Source organism: Spea bombifrons, chromosome 8, assembly GCF_027358695.1.
Source record: "Spea bombifrons isolate aSpeBom1 chromosome 8, aSpeBom1.2.pri, whole genome shotgun sequence".
NCBI classification, from domain to species: domain Eukaryota; kingdom Metazoa; phylum Chordata; class Amphibia; order Anura; family Pelobatidae; genus Spea; species Spea bombifrons.
The window spans coordinates 10,449,040-10,471,517 of NC_071094.1; the positions used below are offsets into that span (position 1 = coordinate 10,449,040).

General features: G+C 40.1%; 1 protein-coding gene and 2 long non-coding RNA genes across 3 annotated transcripts; 2 read left to right on the plus strand and 1 right to left on the minus strand.

Moving 5' to 3' along the window:
* Window positions 1–371: 371 nt before the first annotated feature.
* On the minus strand, window positions 372–4,957 carry LOC128503606 (uncharacterized). The gene is made up of 3 exons (XR_008355268.1): window positions 4,835–4,957; window positions 4,594–4,801; window positions 372–665 (listed from the first exon to the last, which is right to left on the minus strand). It is a non-coding gene; the product is annotated as an uncharacterized LOC128503606 (long non-coding RNA).
* FOXO4 (forkhead box O4) lies at window positions 4,850–8,904 on the plus strand. The gene is made up of 3 exons (XM_053473741.1): window positions 4,850–5,274; window positions 7,243–8,307; window positions 8,589–8,904. The coding sequence occupies exons 1-2, from the start codon at window positions 4,864–4,866 to the stop codon at window positions 8,299–8,301; spliced, it is 1,470 nt and encodes a 489-aa protein (XP_053329716.1). The 5' UTR covers window positions 4,850–4,863; the 3' UTR covers window positions 8,302–8,307; window positions 8,589–8,904.
* A 2,936-nt stretch (window positions 8,905–11,840) lies between these two features.
* LOC128503524 (uncharacterized) lies at window positions 11,841–14,268 on the plus strand. The gene is made up of 2 exons (XR_008355252.1): window positions 11,841–13,388; window positions 13,440–14,268. It is a non-coding gene; the product is annotated as an uncharacterized LOC128503524 (long non-coding RNA).
* Window positions 14,269–22,478: the final 8,210 nt, after the last annotated feature.

The window sequence follows — 22,478 nt, forward strand, 5'->3', positions numbered from 1 at the left end:
CTGACAGGTGCCATGATAACAAGATTATCGGTGTTATTCACTCCACCTGCCAGTGGTCATAATGTTATGGCGGATCGATGTATAGAATAAAGGTGTAAAGAATAAACATTAGCTCAGCAAAGGAAAATCCTCATACTGGCGTTTAAGGCGCTGTTCCACTTAGACAACACATTGCCTTGCAGGAGACGAGTTTGATGGAACAATTGCTGATGCAGTGGGGCCTGCAGCACATGCAAAATTTCCATTTTTGTGTCACAAAGTATAGATGTAAACTATATACTGTATATATATTTTAAAATAAAGCAACATCCATACATTTGTTGGCCATTTGTTTTGTTTTTTTTTTTTAATTTTGGTTGCTGATGTTTACATTGGAATGTGATTTTCATTACTTCTTGCTTTACAGTATATATATATTTAAAAAATGTACGGTCCTAATACAGGCACCCAAACACTAAACTAGTCCTTCTCCTAATTCAAAGCCCTCTGGAGATCCATTAATACCCAAATTGCTTATTATTCTCTAAAGGTCAGGAGTGAACCCAAAGGAAGACTGATGAGCTAAGGTTCCTGCCAAGTTGCTTCTGACATATGCAACTTCAGACATCTCTCTAGGCAATTTGCATTGATCTTCTCAGGCTCATGTTCTCCACCTTGTATTGATTCTGCAAAAGATTTAGAAAGCATTGTAATGTTATTGTTAACAGTTATCTGGTCCATACCTGTGGCACTGTAGTTCCATTTTGGAATCCTAATCTTCAGATCCAGTTTTAAAACTTACTGAATGTCTCACAGATTTTAGACAGTGTTCCCATAAGAGCAAATTAAACGCTGTCCATCACCCATTTCTTCAGCGCACGTTAAGAATGTGAGTGTAGCCGCACTATTACCTCAGAGTCGCGTAACATCTTTTTATGTGACCTCACTGAGCTCCTGCCTTAGTGAGCAGGCCTGCCCGTTTTTAAGAATTATGGAGGCAATTGACTCCTTGCCCCTGGTCATTTTGAACGTTGAAAGGCCCATGCAGCCTCACCAACAAAGAATGCGTATTAAAGTACTTTGTAATTTAGCATACTATCTTTACCTGTAGGGACAAAGTCACCTTTAGGAAAAGAGGCAGCTCCAGAGTTGCAGTGCACTCTGTGTCCCTCTTTTGTCTCTCGATGTTCCTACTATCTCAACATTTTTGGCGAGTATGAGTGTCTCCCAGTGTTCTACAGGCCTAAATGTAAGTAACACTAAATACTGTATATAGAAATAACAGAAATGTGTTTATCAATTAAATTGTATAAATAAAATACACTAAATGCCTTACTTGGTTACATAAATAACTATCTAGAGGTCGCAATGTCACAGAAAAGTCTTGGCAAAGCCTAACCCTAACCACAGCAACTAAAACAAAGGTGCCCCTCTTTGGCCATTTGAAATTTCTGGAGGAATGCATGGGCACAGAGGGCCTTAGTTGACCCCCTGGAAATCTTACGCCAGCCAGCGCTGGAGGTTACTGGAGGTGAGTATACTGCGCATGTGCAGTGGCAAGCATGAAATGTGTTCAACCAAACACATCTCCTGCAAGCCAAGGAGTTGGGGGTGGGGAAAGAATCAAATGTATGGGGGGACTCTGCTCAATCCATCCATGCAGGTTCAGTTCTATTTAGACATTTTCCCCGACTTTACTAAATACTTATAGATCACCCTTCTGTGCATGTTAAATACACATATCCCTGTTTTCTGTAGCTTCTTGTTCCAAAACTTTAATTGGAGCCGCTTAAGTTGCTCCCACTGCTCTGCTCTGTCCGCCAATGAAGGGGCATTTGCTTGAGGATTTTCTAGTTTAAAGGGGTCTGGGAGTGGTTGTAGGAGGTTACACTTCTGTGATGTAATACATAGAGGAGGGCTTTGGGAAAAAACAGGACTCTGTTGCTAAGCAACTCTAGTATCTCATTAAACCTTTTGCTGCAGGTTTTAAGTGACAGGGAGCATTGAAAAGAACAAATAAAATGACGAGTTTCTTTGACTTTTCCTTACACGTTGAAACACTCGTCTGGTGATATATTAAGAGGTGAAACAGCACCTTTAAAGTGTATATTATGGCCGGAGTGTCCCATAAGGATCATTTCATTACATAATACTAAGTGTAGATGAATTACTGTCCATTTGAAAACCAGTATCTCACTGCAAATTAATCTCACTGCATTAAATGTACATTATCAACAGTAGTAGGTGGCTTTTTGGTGGACATTTCAGGTGCTAAACCATTAAACTGTATCGCTAATGGGGAAAAATTACATTTTGTGCAAATGTCTAAAGCTGTGTGTATTCAGTAGCATTATTCAGTGAATAATTAATATATATATTCCTCCAAATTTTCAGATTGAGGATATTGCTGTCTTAGGAAACATATCAGATGGCAGGGCATTAACCCCTTCATTACCCTGCAGACATACAGGCATGTCCACAAAAAGTGTGACAAGATTACCTTTCGGACGTACCTGTAGATCATCGTGTGTAATGGCGCGAGTACCAGTACACCGTTGTATAAAGAACGCAGGATCTCACTTCTGACACCCATCTAAAGGTCACTGGAGGACAGGAGAGACTCAGCGGGCTCTGTATAGATCCAGTTGGGATCACCGATTGCTCCACTAATGGCTGATTGCACTTATTGCAATGAGCAGTGCAAGTCTATGGAGCCCTGCTTGCTGATCAGTGCAGGGAAGATTATAGGAGAAAAAAAAATGGGAAAAAAGGGTTGTTTTTTTTAATACTGAAATATAAATAAAAATGAAAAATAAAATAAGTAAAAATAAATAAAAAAAAAACAAAACACAGTGACATCACTGACATACATAAGATGTATAAGAGATCCGTAAAGGGATCTCTTTCCATATTGCACTGATAGCAGTAGAAAATAAATAAAGGCCTTACATCCCATTGTCACAGCACTATATGTAAATATTATATACTCTCCATTGTTCACTTCTCCCAAAGAAGTATTAAGATTACTACCAGATTGGGTACTATGTAAGGGATGGGTGTAGCCCCCTAGAACATAAAAAATATATATGTGGGGTATGTCTTGAATCAGAGGATGGTGATGCAAAACAAGGAAATTTCTAGCTGTGTAACATAATTGCAAAATGGTTTTCCAATGATCACTAAAATTGGATTAGCAAACACAACCTTCCATTGGAACACATGAGTGATGGGAGTGATAAAGGTCCTCTGTATGCTTATAAACAGGGCGTAACTAGAAACTTCACCAAGCAACATGCCAACACACACACTTACTAATATTCACTAACACACTCATGTACACACTCATTCTAACAAACACACTCCCTCCTCTCACACCACTCATGCTAACACACATTTATACATCCACATTCATGGTCACATACACTCATACGTAGACATTCATGCTCACATGCATAAAAACATACATACCCCCTCCCTCCTGCCCACTCCTCCTTAACTTTCCTATCATACAGAAAACAATCACTTTTTATTGCTGCAAGCTATTGAAGCATAAGGTGTACTTAGTTTTTCACACATGGCTTCTCCATTTTGGCTTTATTTTTGCTGAATAAGTCATGACACAGTGTAACATGTCATGTGTTGTTCAACTGAGGTTGTACTTACCTAATTTTTAGACCTGCTAAGGAACAGATGCTTGTTACTATGTCCTGATATGTAAAAGCATAAAAGTTGTATTCTTTTCCCACACAACTGTATGGTGAGAATATCAAAAACGTATGGTAATTATGGCATTAAAAAGCCTGGGTAAAGAAGGAGTTAACTTTTTTTCCCAATGATTTATAGCCTATTGGTAGTTATTTATTGTAGTATGTAATTTACTGGATCAAAGCATTTCTTACACACAACCCACTTTGTAAACACATTTTTGTAGTTTAAACTGCATTCTTCAGGGTAAAATTACAATGGACATCGCATTCATACCCCCCTCCCCCACAACAGTCTTAGGTTCAACAAAAGAGAGGGGCATCAGGGAAGGAAAATGTCATAAATAAATAATTTTAAAACGCAGCACAATATTAATGTCTGCATAATCTTATGTATTCATAAATAATCTAATAACAGCGCAAATGCCTCTGAGTGCACTCAGTTTAAAAGCCAGCTTTAACTAAAGCCACGTGATAAAGCAGTGGGTGGGACATAAACGTTTTTGTATTTTTAAATAAAGATATTATATTAAAAAATGGTACGCAACAAAAGTCGTGCCCATCATTCCACCCCTTCACTGGAAACTACTCGCAGTTACATAACCGGCCAAGTTAAAACCCCGCCCCCCATAAAGATCCATGGAAGTAGTAGTTTAACAGCCTAAGCCAGGGCCAGCCGACGCGACTGGGAACCCCGAAAAGCGGTGGGACTTGTAGTTCAAAAGTACACCCTACCAACGTCCTTCCGAATGTCCCGAAACTCCAATTCCCGTCTTGCCTCGCGCGCCGCAAGGCGTCAGTCCTGACGTACCAATGCGCCTGCGCCGTTCGCTCTCCGCAGCTCCTGGTAAACAGAGACGTCAGCGAGAAGTTTTGTGGTGTCCAAAACAAAAGGAAAAGTGTCACTTACCAGGCGGAACCGGCAGCAGCCGTCTTCTGATCACGGGAATCGGCATTGGGGGCTCATAGAATCGTAGAGACTTTCCGGAAGCCATTGAGAGGATTGTGCACACTTCACTGTACCTAAAGTTGCCCCCCAACCCGAGTGATGGGGGGTACAAGTGATCACGGGCCGATCATCACGTTGTAGTTTTTGCAGGGGAGTTGAACGCTTTCACCTGCACGTTACTGCTCTACACTCCACGATTTACTGATAATAGACTGTTCTTCTCGAACTATTATGGAGGAAACGGAGCTGACACCGGTGGACATTGATCCAGACTTTGAGCCCCAAGCGAGACCCAGGTCATGCACGTGGCCTCTTCCCAGACCCGATCTCTCAGCCGTCAAGCCATCGGCCGCCAGCGATGAAAACAAAGCAGATATTTCTGATGCTCCTTCCTTACTGTCCCCAGAAGGGGAGGAGAGGATGTTATCCGATGGGCTGATGGGCAGCAGTGGAATTACCCCCAGGAAAGGGGGGTCCAGGAGGAACGCATGGGGCAACCAGTCCTATGCAGAACTCATCAGTCAGGCCATAGAAAGCTCTCCCGATAAACGACTGACCCTCTCCCAGATCTATGAGTGGATGGTGACGTCCATTCCTTACTTCAAAGACAAGGGTGACAGCAACAGCTCTGCTGGTTGGAAGGTAATCGGGGAGCAGATGTTGCATGTTCTCATTACACTACAAATGATAACCAGATAGACATGGCGGGATTCTGTCTTCAGTGCATCAACTGATCTGTCACGAAAGGGGTTCCCTTGTAATGAAAAGCTTCTTAATATAGGAGCAATTCCACAACGAGAATCCCTTCCCAGCGTGCAGCTTCTCGGTGATCTTTAATGCGCCCCCCCGTCCCCAGGTGTATCTTTTGTATCAGAGAGGTTTGGACCACTGATAAGTTTCACACTTTTGTGACTATGATGGATGATTAAATGACTTTCACATATCCTGTTTCTTGTAGGGAGGGCCTGAGATTCTGTGATGTCACTGTTTTAATGCATTGAATGATGCAAAAAGTTTCTTCACAATGAGTGCATTAACCAGGTGTCTACAAAATGCTCTTACAGGCAGAGTAACCTTTTATCGCTCAACTTACCCCGAACATTGTTGTATGTGTGTATAATATATATATATATATATATATATATAACAGGTTGGAAGAAGTAAACAATATAATATAAATAGAGTGTATTTGGAAACCCCTTCTTTTCAATGAACTACACAGTAAGTGGTCCAAAGTATTGTTCTTCCGTGTGAAAATGCTTCTAAGAGCCATTTATGTGTCTTGGGCAAAGACCATTAATGATTTATAGGTGATTGCCAGCGCACGTTTCTTTTTCTTTCTTTTTTCTCGATTAGCGTCAAGGTCTGTTTAAAATGACAGCTTGGGGAAATATTTGAGGGCTGTTAAAGCTTGAGATAGACCAACATTTTCTTATGGAGACGCAGTTGTGAATGTTTCTGTAGTATTTGCAGTTAATAAGAAGTTGATGGTATATTTATTTCCATGCAGACAATAAAGTCTGTTCCTAGAGATCCATATCCCGTACGTCTGCAGGCACAATGCTGTTTTTGCTCTTTGTTTTCTCGTCGTTAACGGCTAAAACCACATCTCTGGCTCCTCCTGGATTGTGGTTTGTGGCATGGGGCTTCTCGTTGGCATGTGCGATCTAGAATCAACTGGTAGGACCACAGTTCAGTACAAAGCAATAATCTTGGATGTCAGTTCTTCGTCTTCTGTGTCCTTATAAGATTACAAGCTGTGATCTCTTTAGATTGCCAGCTGTGCTAGAGTTCTTATATTATCATGCCAATGGTTTGTGTCCAATTAATTTCCAGCAGTCCATATAGTTTTCATTTGCTAAAATATAGATCTTTAGGATTATGATGGAATTATGGAAAGCTGGCAAACGTGATTGGGACTGTGTCATATTCTTCTGAACAGTTTATTACCAGCCACAGTGTTATATCTTTGGACCTCAGTGGTGGGAACCTTGATGGTTTTGTATACCTGAATGCAGCAAATGGGTTATCCCATTTTTTTCTGTAACATAGCCAAATGTTATGTATATAATATATCAAAGGGCAAGCTACGAGAATACAATAAACTTTCCTTATAAGACAGCTTGTGCGCTGAAACTGATCTGGAGACAGATGGTGCACCATTTTCTAAAATAAGTGTAAAAGAGTAAGAATGGGATAAGATTAAAAGAAGGGTAGCTGTGGACACTTGCAGACACAAAAGGGGGGGACGAGCACAATTGCCATTAACAAACCCTTAGTTCCTATCGCTTTTCTTGGCCAATTGGATCCATAGTGGGGTCGCCTTTTTGGTCTTAGGACTCCAGAGCCTTTATTAAAGTGCATTGTTGTTTATTAAAGCTCTGAGTTGGTGGTCAGTATGTGAGAATTGGTGAAGATGCTGATTAAGTTCTCATTCTGTAGCCTTTTACACCTTTTTATTCCATATTGACAAATATAAAGCAGGACAAGTGACATTTTGTTACATTTACCTACACACAATACTGAACATTTAACTCAATAAGTTTGAGCAATTGTGTTTATAACTTCTATGGTAGAACTTGATTGCCTTTTGTTTTTTCCTTTCTATAGAATTCAATCCGCCATAACCTGTCCCTGCACAGCAAGTTTATCAAAGTTCACAATGAGGCCACTGGTAAGAGCTCTTGGTGGATGCTGAATCCGGAAGGGGGAAAGAGTGGCAAAGCTCCGCGTCGGAGGGCAGCATCCATGGATAACAGCAGCAAACTGGCAAAAGCACGGAGCAAGGTATCAAAGAAGAAGACAGCTGGCCCTGGTGACCCTCCTGCTGGTAGCCCTAGTTCACAGACCCCAAAATGGCCTGGTAGCCCTTCATCACGAAGTGCTGATGATCCTGATGTATGGACTACATTCAGACCCCGTACAGGTTCCAATGCGAGCAATCTCAGTCTCCGGTTGTCACCAATCTTGCCGGAGCAGGATGATGTGGTTGAGGAAGATCTCCACTCCTCTCTTGCTTTTTCAAAAAGTGTCCCCCCAACTGTCACAGAAGAGCTGGAGCTTATCGATGGTCTCACTATGCTTACATCAGGAGCACCACTCCCACCACCACAGTCACTGCTTCAAAGTAGTTCCAGTTTTCCTCTTCACCCACCACAAGCACTCTCCTTTGGTAACTCCTTGTTCAGTCCCATTGATGTTTCTTCTGTGCGAGGGCCAACTGGAAACTTTCAGCGGCCTCAGACTCTGGAAGCACTCCTTACTTCTGACTCTCCCCCACCAAGCAATGTGATGATGACACAGGTTGACCCCGTGCTGACCCAAAGCGGAGGACAGAATTTACTTATGCTGGGTGGGCAAAACAAGGGTAGAAACCCAGATCAACCCTCTGTGGTGCCCCTCAGTTCTTTAGTATCACCCGCCACGATTTCAGTACTAGGACCTCCTCCAGTGTCATCCATGCCATCTCCTAAGCCTTCCCCTTTTGGTGTGTCTTCTGAACGGCTTCCAATAGACCTGGATATCGACATGTTTCATGAGAATTTTGAGTGTGATGTGGAATACATCATCAGTAATGACTTGATGGATGAGGGCATCCTTGACTTCAACTTTGATCCCTCACACCCAGGAACTAACCAGGGAAACAGCCACAGTTGGGTGCCCAGCTAAATACAGGTAAGCAGGGCCCTCTTCACCTATTGTATCGCTTTAGTCTTAGTCCATCAATTCTAGTTTTGTTATACCTTGTGAATCTGTATATTGTAAGAAGTGTTGCATACATTGTTGATGATATATAACTAAAAGGTAATACTAAGTATTAAGGATTACTTAGTGTCACAGGATGAGAATGTTATAGGCTGCTACCAGAGAAGCATGGGGAATGAGATAATTGTAGGAGTAAGGAACGGTTTAGATCAATGATATAAGATATTCAATTTGTCCTATGTCCTTTACAGTTTCTCGAGCAACCCAACAAATTTTGAAGGTGGATTTTCCGGTCCTTTAGGAGAGTGATGACTGTGTGGACACAAACGCTCTGCTCCATGCACTGCTCCGCCTGAAGATGCACATCACCGCTCTACATTCAAAAACAAATGCTTTGCTTCCATATAGTGCAGCAATCAGTTTTTACCTCTACTGCAGCGTCCCCTGTCCTTGACGTACTATTACGAAGGGGGCGTTATTAATTCCCTGCCAATTAGCGAGGTCTGTTGAAAATCTTGCATATCCTGGTGTAGTAACTGGTGAGCTGATTCATATTTTCAAAAAGAAGGAGGACATGAAGCCAAGAGTAAGAAATACCCAGCTAGTTAGAGTACTTTAAGACAGAGATTGTTCTGTGCCCTGGACCAGCACATACACCTGAGCGTCAGAGAGATGCAATGGTGCTCAGACACTACACCTTCAAGGAAGCAGGTTATTGTACCATATGAACATACTGCAGGACTTCCATCCATCATTTGGTCCCACCAGCATCTGAAGAGGACTCTCCAATGGCTTGCACAAGTTCATGGCACTTTCCCACCTATTTCATCCTCTATGTAACTTTTGGCTTGTAAGGAGCTATAAACAGAGAGGTGCAGGCACCAAAACGAACTGGATCAAGCATAAGAACATAAAAGTTACTATTTCAGATGATTAGGAAACGGACATAGGATTAAAAAAAAAAAACCTAATGTTTGTAGTTAACAGTATAGGGTACTTTGTTTTGTTTTGCTAAAACACTAAAACATAATGGGAAAATGAGGTTTATCAGGTGCTCAGATCCTCACAGAAAGTTATTTTCTAAGACATGGTCTTACCTATACGTCCACTATGCTGCATATTGCTTAGTCCCGTGAATGGCCTGTCACATGTACCGTATTTGCTCGATTATAAGACGACCCCGATTATAAGACGACCCCCCAAAATCAAAATATTAATTTAGGAAAAAAACAAAAAGCCTGAATATAAGACTACCCTATAGGGAAAAAGTTTTACCAGTAAATATTAATTAATGTAAATTATTTTCATGTTAAATAAAAGCTATGATTGAGAAAAATATATTTTTTAAATTTCCTTTTATTTTCCAACCTGCCCCCCCCAGTTATGCCACTCTGCCCCCAGAAATGCTTTATACCCCCCTATTTGCCACTCTGCCCCATGATATGCCTTATACCCCTGTATGCCACTCTGGCATATAGGGGGTTAAAAGGCATATCATGGGGCTGAGTGGCATATAGGGGGGTATAAAGCATTTCTGGAGGTATATAGGCATATCATGGGGCTGAGTGGCATATAGGGGGTTAAAATGCATTTCTGGAGGTCCAGAAATGCATTTTAACCCCCTATATGCCACTCAGCCCCATGATATGCCTTTTAACCCAGCATGTACTGGCTGCCTTGGCTTGATAGGAGTGTGATTGCTGTTAGCAGTTTGATATATATATATATATATCAAACTGCTAACAGCAATCACACTCCTATCAAGCCAAGGCAGCCAGTACATGCTGGAACCTGGGGATGATAGCAGTGGGATTACAGCCTCCATATGCCATGCTACAACCCCCACCCCCCTTACACATCCATGCTATCACACACACACTCACACTCATTCACAAACATTTAAATACTCATTCATTCCCTTAATCACACACACTTCACACATACTCAAAAACCCTCCCCCACCCCCTCACCTGAACTGCAGATCTCCCACTCGCAGACTTCTGCAGGGGACCGGCTGTAGCAACTTCTCTGGCCCCGCCCTCAGAGGAGGGAGGGGGGAGATAGAGTTCTGTGAGGACGCTGCAAGCTTCCTGCCCTGCTTCTAACAGAAGAGATGCTGCTCGCGACCGGTAAGCAGCATGGCACCAGCATTTTTTTGGGGTCTGATTAGAAGACGACCCCGATTATAAGACGAGGGGTATTTTTCAGAGCATTTGCTCTGGAAAAAACCTCGTCTTATAATCGAGCAAATACGGTATATTTTAAACACCGGTATCACTCGCATCTTACATTGTCCCCGTTGAACCTTGAAAAATGACAACATGTTTAATTTGATTTCCTTACATCACTCTACAACCTGTGATGAACCTTTGACAGGCGTTCTTGTGATGAGTCTAAAAGGGTTATTTTTAGCGTCTTGTTTTCGGGATGCTATATTGGTGACAGATTTATCATTGCAGCCTCTGGTAGCCAAAAAAAGAACTCTTCCCGCCTAGAGAGACATTGTCTGCCCCGTTCAAAACGTCAAATTATATTTCATCCTCTGCCTTATTAATCCTAAGGGAAAGACGAGCTGTTCGTCTATGGGTACAGGGCTTACTTGAGGAAGAAGCCAACTAACTGACATACTCTGAATTACTACAATTTGTAAAATAACATTTTTTTGTAATGGTTTTAGAATATTTTGTAACTTTTGAAGTGTTGAGAAATGATTACTTTTTTTTTTCTATTGTTAGCATCCATGTGCTTTATAGCAGAGCACATACATTGCTTTAAAGGAGCATTACATAGCTTTATTTCGAAGAGACATTTGGTGTTGTAATAAATACCTTCCATTCATTTCAAACAGAGGGCTAAAAAAAAAAAACACTGTGCTTTTTAGAATATCTTCATCTGCAGTTTTCCTGCAAAACAGATAATTATATATTTTCCAGACTTTGGAAATAGTCCCTTTCTAAATTCTATAATATATAGACTGAGAGTGCTTTTATTTTTTTCCCTAAAGGAGTATATTATACATTATATAGATAATGTATATTTTAATCCAGAAAAAGGATAACATGGCTGCTAATCATTTCTTACATCACTGCACTTAAACGACCCCCTTCCTAAAATATAATCTCAGTATTTGATGGTAGATGTCAGTGTGAGCTTTATTGGATGTAGCAAAAAAAGAGAATATTCCAGGATACCTTTTTTTTATTGTTATCTCCTGAGCTGGCGGTATAATTATATTATCTGTTGCTTTCAGGGCAGTTTTCTATGGGGCAATTAATAATTAATAAACCCCTCTTGCTTAACAGTAGCACCCGCATGCTGATGTTCACTGTCAACCCGATTAAATCAGAAATATTAAAAGCAAACCAATTAAGAAATAATAAACTATATTACAACCCTACAAACCTGAGAATAATTGACGTTCAGCGAATCAACTAAAATGCCTGGTTTACAAGTTTTATTACTATGAAAAAAATGAATTTTTTTTTTAGCCTAAATTAAAGTCCAAGATATCTAAAAATGTACAGTTTGAGGCACATGATATTGGAATAAACCTTTTATGATAGTTTTTAAGGGATGTAATAAGAATGAAAGCATGACTTGGAAAATAGGCCTAAGATATTACTGTTTGTATCCTATGATGATTTATAGGTTACTTTGGTGCGTTCATTTTTTTTTTAAAGTCTTCATAGGAGATTTGATGCCTACACATGTTTTTTATGTTTGGATAATATTTTTTGTTTTGTGCTTTTTTGGGGGGGGGGTATTCAATCTCTGGGATATTGAATTGGGTCGGTTAGCTGGTTATCGATCAGTTGGAAAATTATGAATTGCAAAGATTTTACAATGCACAAAATGAAACAGTTGTGGGTTTAGATGAAAGATAGATTTGTATACAATTATAGAGTTAAGTATAATAATAGAAAGGTAGATATATATATTATATAGATATAATATATGCAAGGATAACATGCCTATTATATAAATGGCTGCATATACAAATGTGCGTATATCGTATATCTGTAAACACACATACTGTATGTTCATGCAGAACACGTGCAAGGGGCTTGAACTCTGAAATTAACTGCTGATGTCCATCATTTCGGGCTATTTTATTTTGATTCCCATGAATACATTGTTTCTTGTCTCCTAAATTCTGCACGATACACATTTGACATGCAGGGTCGCAAGAATAGACATTTCATACCGGGCCTCAAACTTTAGTTTGGCATACGACAAAACCCACCTGCAGCATGTAAAATTAAATTGTGTATTGTATTATCTGCCAGCTTTAGGTACATGTATAGATCAAGGTTTTGCATAGTTGGAATTCTCCACTATTGCACAAAAATATATAGTCCTTCATAAAGTAGCGATTTTTTATTTTTATTTTTTTAACCTCTAACCTATAATTTTGTTACCCTGGCTATTTTAAGTCAGTGTTGATTTACCAGCCTAGAATATAAGTAAATATGAAATGATGGTTATATAGAAACAAATAAGAGAATATAGATGCAACAGGGTTTGTTACTTCCTTTTGATTCATACATTGTGATTTTCAGCACCAGCATTAAACCCGGTGGAAACTGTGATAATCTGTGTTTTACGATGGGGTGTTTTTTGTTAATTAAAATACATGTTGCACTTATGTAAATGTTGTTAAGGGTTAAGTATACTGTAGATTGTCATATTTGAGTGGCTGAATGCTTGTGGTGCAAATCTTGGACACACACACACACTCACATACCTCTCTCGGAGCCTCAATGTCTTCAAGGGAGCAAGCTACACAGACCTCATTAACAAGGCACCGGCCCATGGTCAGCAGAATATGAGAACCCAGAATCTCTTAGTAAATCCTGGAGAGATCACATCTGTGCCTGTGACTCTTCTGTATGCGTTTACACATAGTTATTTCAGCTCTGCCACTGTGGCATATTACACTATTTCGTTGTGTCTAAAAGCTGGGATTTAAAAGGTTTATTTTCGCAGAGTATATCATTTGCTCCAAAGTGTGCGAAACAGCAGAAACGCAACTTTGACTTTGCATTAAGTGGGTACATGGCTTTAGGAGCCTTAAAGGGGTATGCATTCAGTTTGCTACTGAGTTGAATACATTGGCTGTAGATTCACAATTCATTGTGAAGGGTCAGAGTGGGTCGCTTATTTTCCCAGCAAGATGGGCTGCTCCAGCCCTGCATAATGAATAGCTTGGTTTGTAGCAGAGAGTCACTGACGTATCTATGTGTAATGCATAGCCAACACAGCCCATCTTGCAGGAGAATATAATTGATGTATTTGAGTTAAAGTGTTCAGCTCACCTGCAAACATCTGGTTTAGTGAATAAACAAATGACTCAACACCAGTCAGATGGTTTCTAATGGCCACATTTGGTTATTCCAACCCTTGCCACCATGAATGCAAGATTTAAGTAGCCTATTCTTTCTGCTGTTCCAAGGGTGAACAGGAGAGGGCAGCAGATAAACTTTTAATATTTAGGGGCACAACTCCAGTCCTTGAGGGCTGTAAACAGGACAGGGGTTCTATGTATTCTTGCCTCAAAACATGTTTAATGAATGTAGTTTAGTGAATCTTTAATGTAGATGCCTGTGTCCTGGTTGCAGCCCTCATGGACTGAATTTGTGGATGCCTGCTTTGATAAACAGAATCCCCCAAATATGACCATTAATTGTATATCTAACAACATCCAACACTTTTACAATCAAATGAAGCGTCGGGTCATGCTAAAAAAACATTTTGGCATAAATAAGTATCATTTCATGACATGATTATGTTAGAACCTCTGCTATTAACAAACTATTAATGTATTTTTTAATAAAGTTACATAACATTTAATTATATTTGATAATTGTTAATGCTGAGAATTCAATTAAGATATGTGTAACTGTTTTAATAAATGTTTATCATTTCTAACTATTGGAGGAAGTCTAGTGAAATTGCTGTTAAATACGGTTCCATTAAGTTAAATCCCTTAAATTATGTCTTCACATCATTTTATACAATTTTTTTTCTTAGTATTCTCATTATTGGATCTGCCACAATCCCAGCTTCTGTACACATTTACCTTTTAGTAGGAGGGATCAAGGGCTCTTGGGGGCTCTCTAGACAGCAGAAGCAGTGCCTCTGAAATGCCACGGCATTGAAGGGGTTGATGTTGCACAATCGCAATTGCGTGATGAGCCTGTATAATCGCTCCTGTAGGAGCGATGAAAGTCTGATGGGGGGGGTTCTGTGTTGGTAGTCCTGGTCTGCAGATAGCAGCAGCAGTGCCCCTGTGATCCCCATGATTTTGGCACAAGGCTTTTTTTTTTTTTTTTTTAACCTGATGCACCATGTATGTCTTATAACCTACGAGCCCACTTTGGCATGATGTACCTGGAATGTTGCCAGGTGTGAAGGGGTTAAAATAAACTCCATTACACTTACTGATAAACAAAAACTGTATAGGTATAAGTATAGGTTTGTTTAATGGTCCTAAGGGCTGTGTAAGGAAGCGGTGGGAAAAAATGGCAGGGGCTCTCGTTAACTTTCACTTGGAGAAACTTGCCATGTTTGGGAAGCATCCTAGTTTGCATAAAGGGGACAAATTTTGGCCAATGCTACAAAGAGATGGAAACAAGTGGACAGCCATCTGCATAATCCAAGGCGTCCTGTAAAAGAATATGGCAACAACCTTCTTGGAAGGGTTGGGTCTGGGAGAGCACATTGCAATCTGGCACAATCTTACTGAGGTGCCTATGACTAGATATTCAACAAAATAGAAAAAGGCTCCAGGCACTCAAGGGTTCCATCAGGCAGATTTATTGAAGGAGAAAGACAACAACATTTTGACCTCACGATGAGGTCTTTATCAACTTGATAACTGTTTTGTGTTTTTTTATTACACAAATTGTACTTCGGTATGGATGTACAGCTCCTGGTATATGTCACTGTTAAACAACACTCCACTATGTGTTTAGCAACATCTTCCGAGTACAGTTTGGGAGGTAAAATGCCACGCTTGGTACACAACTTGGAACTTTGACATCTGGTCCTACTGCCCCATGTCCTAAGTGGGCTATCTTTAAAGCCGGCTAATTCAATTTATCCCATCAAACCATATATTTTCAAAAAACAGACAAGTTAATTCAAATGCTTATATTTTGACCCTTTCCATGCACAAGATTCTACCACCAGCCTTTGCCAAAGTTTGTGGTAGTAATTGTTTTGTATTTTTTTTCACACATATTGTACTTCAGGTATGGTGGATTGTAGATTGCTTTCTAAGCTTGTTTAATGGCAGGCACGTCATTGGTCTTTAACTTACCATTTTTGCGAGACGTGCCTGGGGTTAAATTTGTTACTGTCAGCCCAACATACCTATACTTCCACAAGGACCTTTTCTCTGATTGCCCCTGGGACGCAATGCGTCCATTGACTCAGGCCCCATCATGCTTGTTGCCAGGTATGTCCTCACAAGCTCAGCTTTGGCTGATGGGTATGCCCCAGGTATATCCAGTTGTATAAATAAGCCTAGGTTATCCACCGCAGGATACTGCTAGACCTCACTAGATGTGGTTTATATAATACACCTGATCACTGTAAACCAGTAGCCACTATTTAGAGCTACCTGCCACCCTTGTTCCTGCTACCCTCTTCTTGTCTTCTGGATTATGGACATTTTTTGTGACCATAGTCCATCACATGGTTCTCTAACTTGCACATTCCGGTTTTCTGCGCCCTGCTCCTGGGCTCCAGACTAGAAGCGGGAGAATCTTCACCATCCTAACAGCCACTCTCATTTTCTCCACGCCCAGTCGCTTAGCGTCAATACATACTTCTAAACATTTTCCCTTTGCAAAGAAGGAGTAGAGATAGAATTGTGGATTGTTTCAGTAGGAAACTCCAGGTGAACCGCGCAGCAGAGCCGTAGCTAGCTCCTTTTGTACCCGAGGCAAGAATGGAAAATTGTGCCCCCCAGCTACTTGTTTACAGAGGTTGTTTTATTTACACTGCCCTTACACACACCTGTCCATAAACACACATATACACATACATGTGGCCTTTACACATACCTGTCCATTAACATACATATACGCATACACTGCCCTTACACACGACTGCCCATAAACACAATCACATACACTGCCCTCACACACGACTCCCCCTACACGCACCTGCCCATTACTACGCATATACGCATACACTGCCCTTACACACAACTGCCCATAAACACACACATATACACATACACTGCCCTCACACACGACTCCCCCTACATGCACCTGCCCATTAATACGCATATGGGATTGTGATATCCCCAACCAGCCCTACTCATTGGACACCTCTTTCCCAGACCAGGGCTGATGGTGGCTGGGTGTGCACTGCCCACGGTGACGCCCGATGAGCAGGGCTGGTTGGGGAGAGCACAATCGTGCAGCTGCCTCGGCAGTCTCCTGAAGACCGGCCCAGGGGAGGTGGCCTTTCCGCTCGCCCCCCCTTTAGATATGACACTGTTTTTTAGGGGCTTCATGGTGAATCACATTGCTGGCAGCAATCTGATTCACCACGGGGCCCTGTTGAGCTGGTTAGGGAGATCCGTGATCTCCCCAACCAGTCCTGGAGGCTGCAGCTGCTGATCGGGCGGCTGTGCGCCCCCTCGCAGCTGCGCCTGAGGCGAGTGCCTCACTCACCTCACCCTTCCTACGGCTCTGCTAGAACAGTCACCAAAAGAGCAGTGTGAAGAGTTGGAATTAAATGCAATTAAACATATTGCTATAAGCCTCAAGCAATAAGCCAGTATCACAACATCATGCTGATGAGTTCCAGAACAGGAGCTGATTTATTCATTTTTCTACATCATTGCATAAGCATTTCTTCCACACTCTATCCTATTCATTTATGACCTCCAAAACACCTACTCAGGAAGTGGACTTGAGTGGACATAAGCATGGAACTTATTGGCACGTCTCCCAAAGGTATTACCTCTCATGTTGTTGCCTATACTTTGAGATGAATCAGGGGGTTTACTTTGCCGATTCCTTGTTGCCCCCTTTGGACCCTGTATATCATAGTCTGACTTCTTCCTTGATGCCTTGCTCTGTAAAGAAAATAATTTGCATTAGTAAATATAGTTGTATCGCTAAGTTGTGTGATAAGCCATTGTTGCTAGGTTCCACATACAACAATGAGATAAAGAACAGATAAAAGGAGAGACTTCAACATAGTTCCACCAACTCCAGGGTATTCTCCATCCTTCAGAAATTGTAGAGGTTAGTATAATGAGGTAAACATGCTTGGCATGGCATGATACTCTACTGAAGATAAGCAAGGCCAAGGAACAAATATGTTCTTATGTGCTATGAAATGTTTCTATTTGACAATTTGTCACCCATCCTCTGCCCATTTACAACTTCTCTTTCCTAAACTTTTGTTATTGAACATAGGGGTGTCATTGGACTGTATGCTTATGCCACCTGGAATTTAAATCTGGCCCTTGGGAATATTAAAGAGGTTGAAGTAGAAAATATATGATGACACTTATCAAGGAAGGTGAATATGGGAACGATTTGTTTTAGTATAAATATCACGGATGTTACCCTGTGCTGTGAAGAGACTGAAGTCACTGAAGAGCCTACATGATGAGTAGCCAAATGTGTCCGATCCTGAGACCTCAAATGTTTAAGTCGTACCTTCTCAAGGAGATCACACTGAGCATTTAACATGGCTGTGGATAGGAAATTAAGGATGTTATTATTATACTTATCATTTAAAATAGGCCAAATATAATGAGAAGTTATTTTTTGCACCTGTCATATCTGGGTCTGGAGAGGACAGAATTGGGGTTATCTGTTTGTAGACATTATTAGATCTGGCGTCTGTGAAACAAAACAAAAACATAACCAATAGTAAAGGCATAAGAGAACAAACAATAAACTATGGTATAAGACAAATATCAAAAAACAAAATCAGCGCCTAGGCAATACCTCATTTACACAACAGATTCTGCCAATGAATAGAGAAAAAAACATGTGAGAACTCTAAAAGGTTCATATTCAAAAGCATGGACAGCTAAGACACTATTGTGTTTCATAACATCAATACCCAAACAATGCAGGGCAGGGCGGCTTTATTCATTGGCCAGCGTAGGCATCATTAAAATGGCCATTGTCAGGTATATTAACGATAAACTGACCAATGGGTTAATGGATAAGTTCAAGGCAATGTTAGGTTTTGTGTAATAGTAATTACTTGGTGCCTTATTTTGATACTTTGACATAAGGATAATATGATGTTAATTAAATGAATATATTAAAAGGTGGCTACATATCAATTTGAAGGAAATTATATATGCATCTCAGGCTTATGGGTAAGGGTAGTAAGTGATTACAATTATCTGGAAACAATATTTATAAATTATACATGACTTGGGACTGTGCAAAGTTTGGGTACTTTAAAAAAAATGATTATGAGTTTATTGCATTTTGCAGATCATAGAAATAAAAACATCTGTTTGTGTCAAAATAATGGTATACATCAAATTGTGAAGCAGTTTCCAACATTTCAACACCTGTGTGATCTGCAATACATCATAGTGCAAAATATACAAAATCTAACCATGAGAACACAATCATTATATAGAGTTACTAATGGATACAGACAGAAGACTGGAGAGCTTGGTTGTAAGACCTTCCCAACCCATGTAGTCCCACACCTTAAGAGTGGATGGGATAGTTGGGTGGCAGCTGTCCAGCTGTACCTATGCCAGGTATGTATTTCTGACTTAGACATGTTTATTTTTAGAATGTGATATACAGCTGTACACCTCCAGCTTTGACATGACCTACTGCAGTGATGTCAAGGGTTTTCTCATTAACAGCACAAGATCATCTGCATATGCTGCCAAATTGTACTGGAGCGAGCCTATGATGGCATAAGCTAGCTCCTCTAAGGTAATTGAGTCATTTAGCATGTTGGCATTTGGTTTTGAAGGTAAACACCAATCTCTGCCGATAGGGAGCCCCTGGCAGTGTTAGGCAGGCCCTGCAGATTATAAAGTGACGTGTAATATTGATGAAAACATTGCGCTATTTGGAAGGGGAGGTAGTGTACTTCTCCCCTGCTATCTTTGGAATAAATGTCTGTGTTGCCTTTGCTGGGTTTATTCCCATGCTCATAGAAAATGTTTGATGTGGATTGATGAACATCTTAACCGAATTTCTTAGTCAATAGGCTGCTAACTTTTCTCTTTGGACAGAACCGAAAGGGAAGAGTCTTAGGATACAGATGGGCTATCTCTGCAGCCCTATTTGTTAAACCCTAGTGCCTTAATTATTCTTAATTAAGTGTCCCTGTATGACGCTTTAAATGCTTCCCATAGAGAGGAGCTGGAGACAACAGATAGCCAGAGACTGACCTCTGAGGCAAGGTTTGGGTACTGAATCTATTGTACTCTCAAATTAAGTTTAGATTCATTGACATTTGAATTTTCCCAATTCAGAATTTTCAAATCATGAGTCTGTAGATAACTGTTGACAATACTAACCCTAACTCATCATCTACACTGGAGACCAAAAATACTTTATAAGCATCATCATTTTATACATTCTCTATGCTTAACAATATGTCGAATCATCCAATTTATATTTATATACTCTATATTTTTATTCAATATACCAGTTCAAAAGTTAGAGGCCCTAATGTGAAGATATGTTATCTTGGGTGCAATAAAACAGAATGAATGAAAGGTCTCTTACTACACGATCTTAACATTTGAACTTTTGGCTAAAAATAACTCTATGGAAGCGGTGCCATGAACAACGTTTCTAAAAAAAGGACACAGCCGGAAAAGTATAGGTGAAGATTTAGAATATATGTTCTGTACCTGATTCTCCCATCTTGACCTTGCAAATGAAGTATATCCCACGGGGAATGAAAGACTTGGCTGCATTTTTGTTTGGATTCCTAACCAGGAATAAGAATTTTAAAGTTCCACATTCATCACATATGTCAATGGTTTCTGATGGGAAGAGATATTAATAGATCAGTAAGGCTGATTAGATACTGTCGATAGATAGATAGATAGATAGATAGATAGATAGATAGATAGATAGATAGATGCTCCTCAGTACTTTGCACACCTTTGAGGTAGTCTTCATATTTATTGAATAACATACAGAATTTAACCAGAATTTCAAGACCTGGCCTAATGATAAAGTTTATATAGTCTTTATAATAGCGAATGTGAAACTCTTTATGGAAATTAGCTTAGGAATAGTTCTCTATTCAGAGCTTGATGATGCCGTTTTTGCTGGATCGCATCTACCTTAAAGAAAAGTGAGTGTTTCGTTGTAGAACTCAAGGTAAGGGCACATTTTTCCGGCGAGTGAGGATATTCTCCTGATTCCCAATGTGTATCAATTATGCTCAGGAACAACATCATTAATTGATATTTGTATGTTAATATATGTATAAATCACATATGGAATATATTCTAGTTAGGATCTGGGTTAGCACACTCATTAAGGAACGTGACAAATCATCAGTCCAGTTGGTCGGGAGGGAGGGGGGTAGGTTAATTGTAAAATATTAGGTTATCGTATTAAATGACCTATTCAGTAGGAGTCACCATTTTCCAATAAACTGCCTGGCACCAGGAGTGACCTTACATTGACCAGCAAGCAGTCAATGTATTTCAGTGTGCTATCATTTACTTGGAGATCTTTAATTGGAGATACATTTTTATTGGTAACATAGAAGAAGATGTAACCTAGCATAATCTTTCAGGACCTCAGTCTCTTCTTCAGATGGAATGACAGACTAACAATGGGAAGTTTTAAATACATATGACATAAACTTAAGAAAATAGCCATAAGTCATGGTACGTGTGGGGACCCTTGAGGCAGAGGTGAACAAAGTAGGTTTCTTGCAAAGAATATGTGTGGCTAGCCCTGTCCTTTGATATGACTAGGCATGCCCTTTCATGAAGCCAAAATGGGCCAGAGCTCAGAGAAGCCTACCTTGGGGAGTTCCTGGGTATGACAGTTGGACCATAAAATGTCATGGTGACAGTTTTTTTTAAACATTCGGCAGTTTTCATATAGTAGTAGTAAAAATATGAAGCTTGTGGCAACCTGGGCCAGTTTCCATTTCAAAGATGAAGTCAGTGAGGAGGAAGAAGGCTAGTTAGTTGCAAGGATACACAATTATGTCAGCAGAAGGGATAAGAGATATATAAGAGATATATTTCTTACAAATATGTCTAGGATTGACCTATGATATGATGTACAAAACACAACATGGAGGTTGCATTTAAACTGTACCATTTAAAAATGTTGAATATTTTTATGGTGACCTTCCCTCAAGGTGACCTTCCCTTCATACCTGTAGCTGGCAGTCCTGCTGTCATCCGTATATAATGTAACAAGAGATTAACAGGGCAGTTGGCATTGGCAAGGAACTCCTGATTGTCTGAGAGATAATAATAAATTGCACATCATTAAAAACCACAGTCAGCAACACTTTATTACTAAAATAAAGAGTCCTCTTCTCACCTCCATGCTTAATACAGATGAACATATCTTGAGATTTTCTAGTGTGAAGTCCTGTCTACATACTGTCCTGTGCATCACTTAATCACTGTGATATCTGCCTCCTGTATGACCTCATAACTAGCTAACCAGCATCATCCATTAGTCAAAAGAGTAACCAGCTAGAAATAAACACACACAAATTTTTTATCGCATACTAAAGGAATTAAACAGTCATATATTGTGAAAATCAGTGTAACAAAAACCACAATAAAATCCAGATAGCCAAATCCACTAAGGCCTAACCATAAACAGAGGTATCATTACATTTTATCCACCATAAATGTAAGTGGTAATAAAGAAAAAGAAAAAGCATATATCTATATATCATGATTGCACAATTGCTTCTTAAAAAAAATCAAAAGCACAAAGACAAATTAATAATTTCACAGCTGAGTGGGTGGTCCACGGATATCCACTGATCTAGCTGGCCAGCCCACGAACCAAACTGCCTAGAAAAGCAGGACATTGGGGCTACTTTGAGGGACATTGGGAGAACATAAGAAAAACGGTGCATTTAGGAAGTATGTATGAAAGGTGCATTTTCGATAACAATAA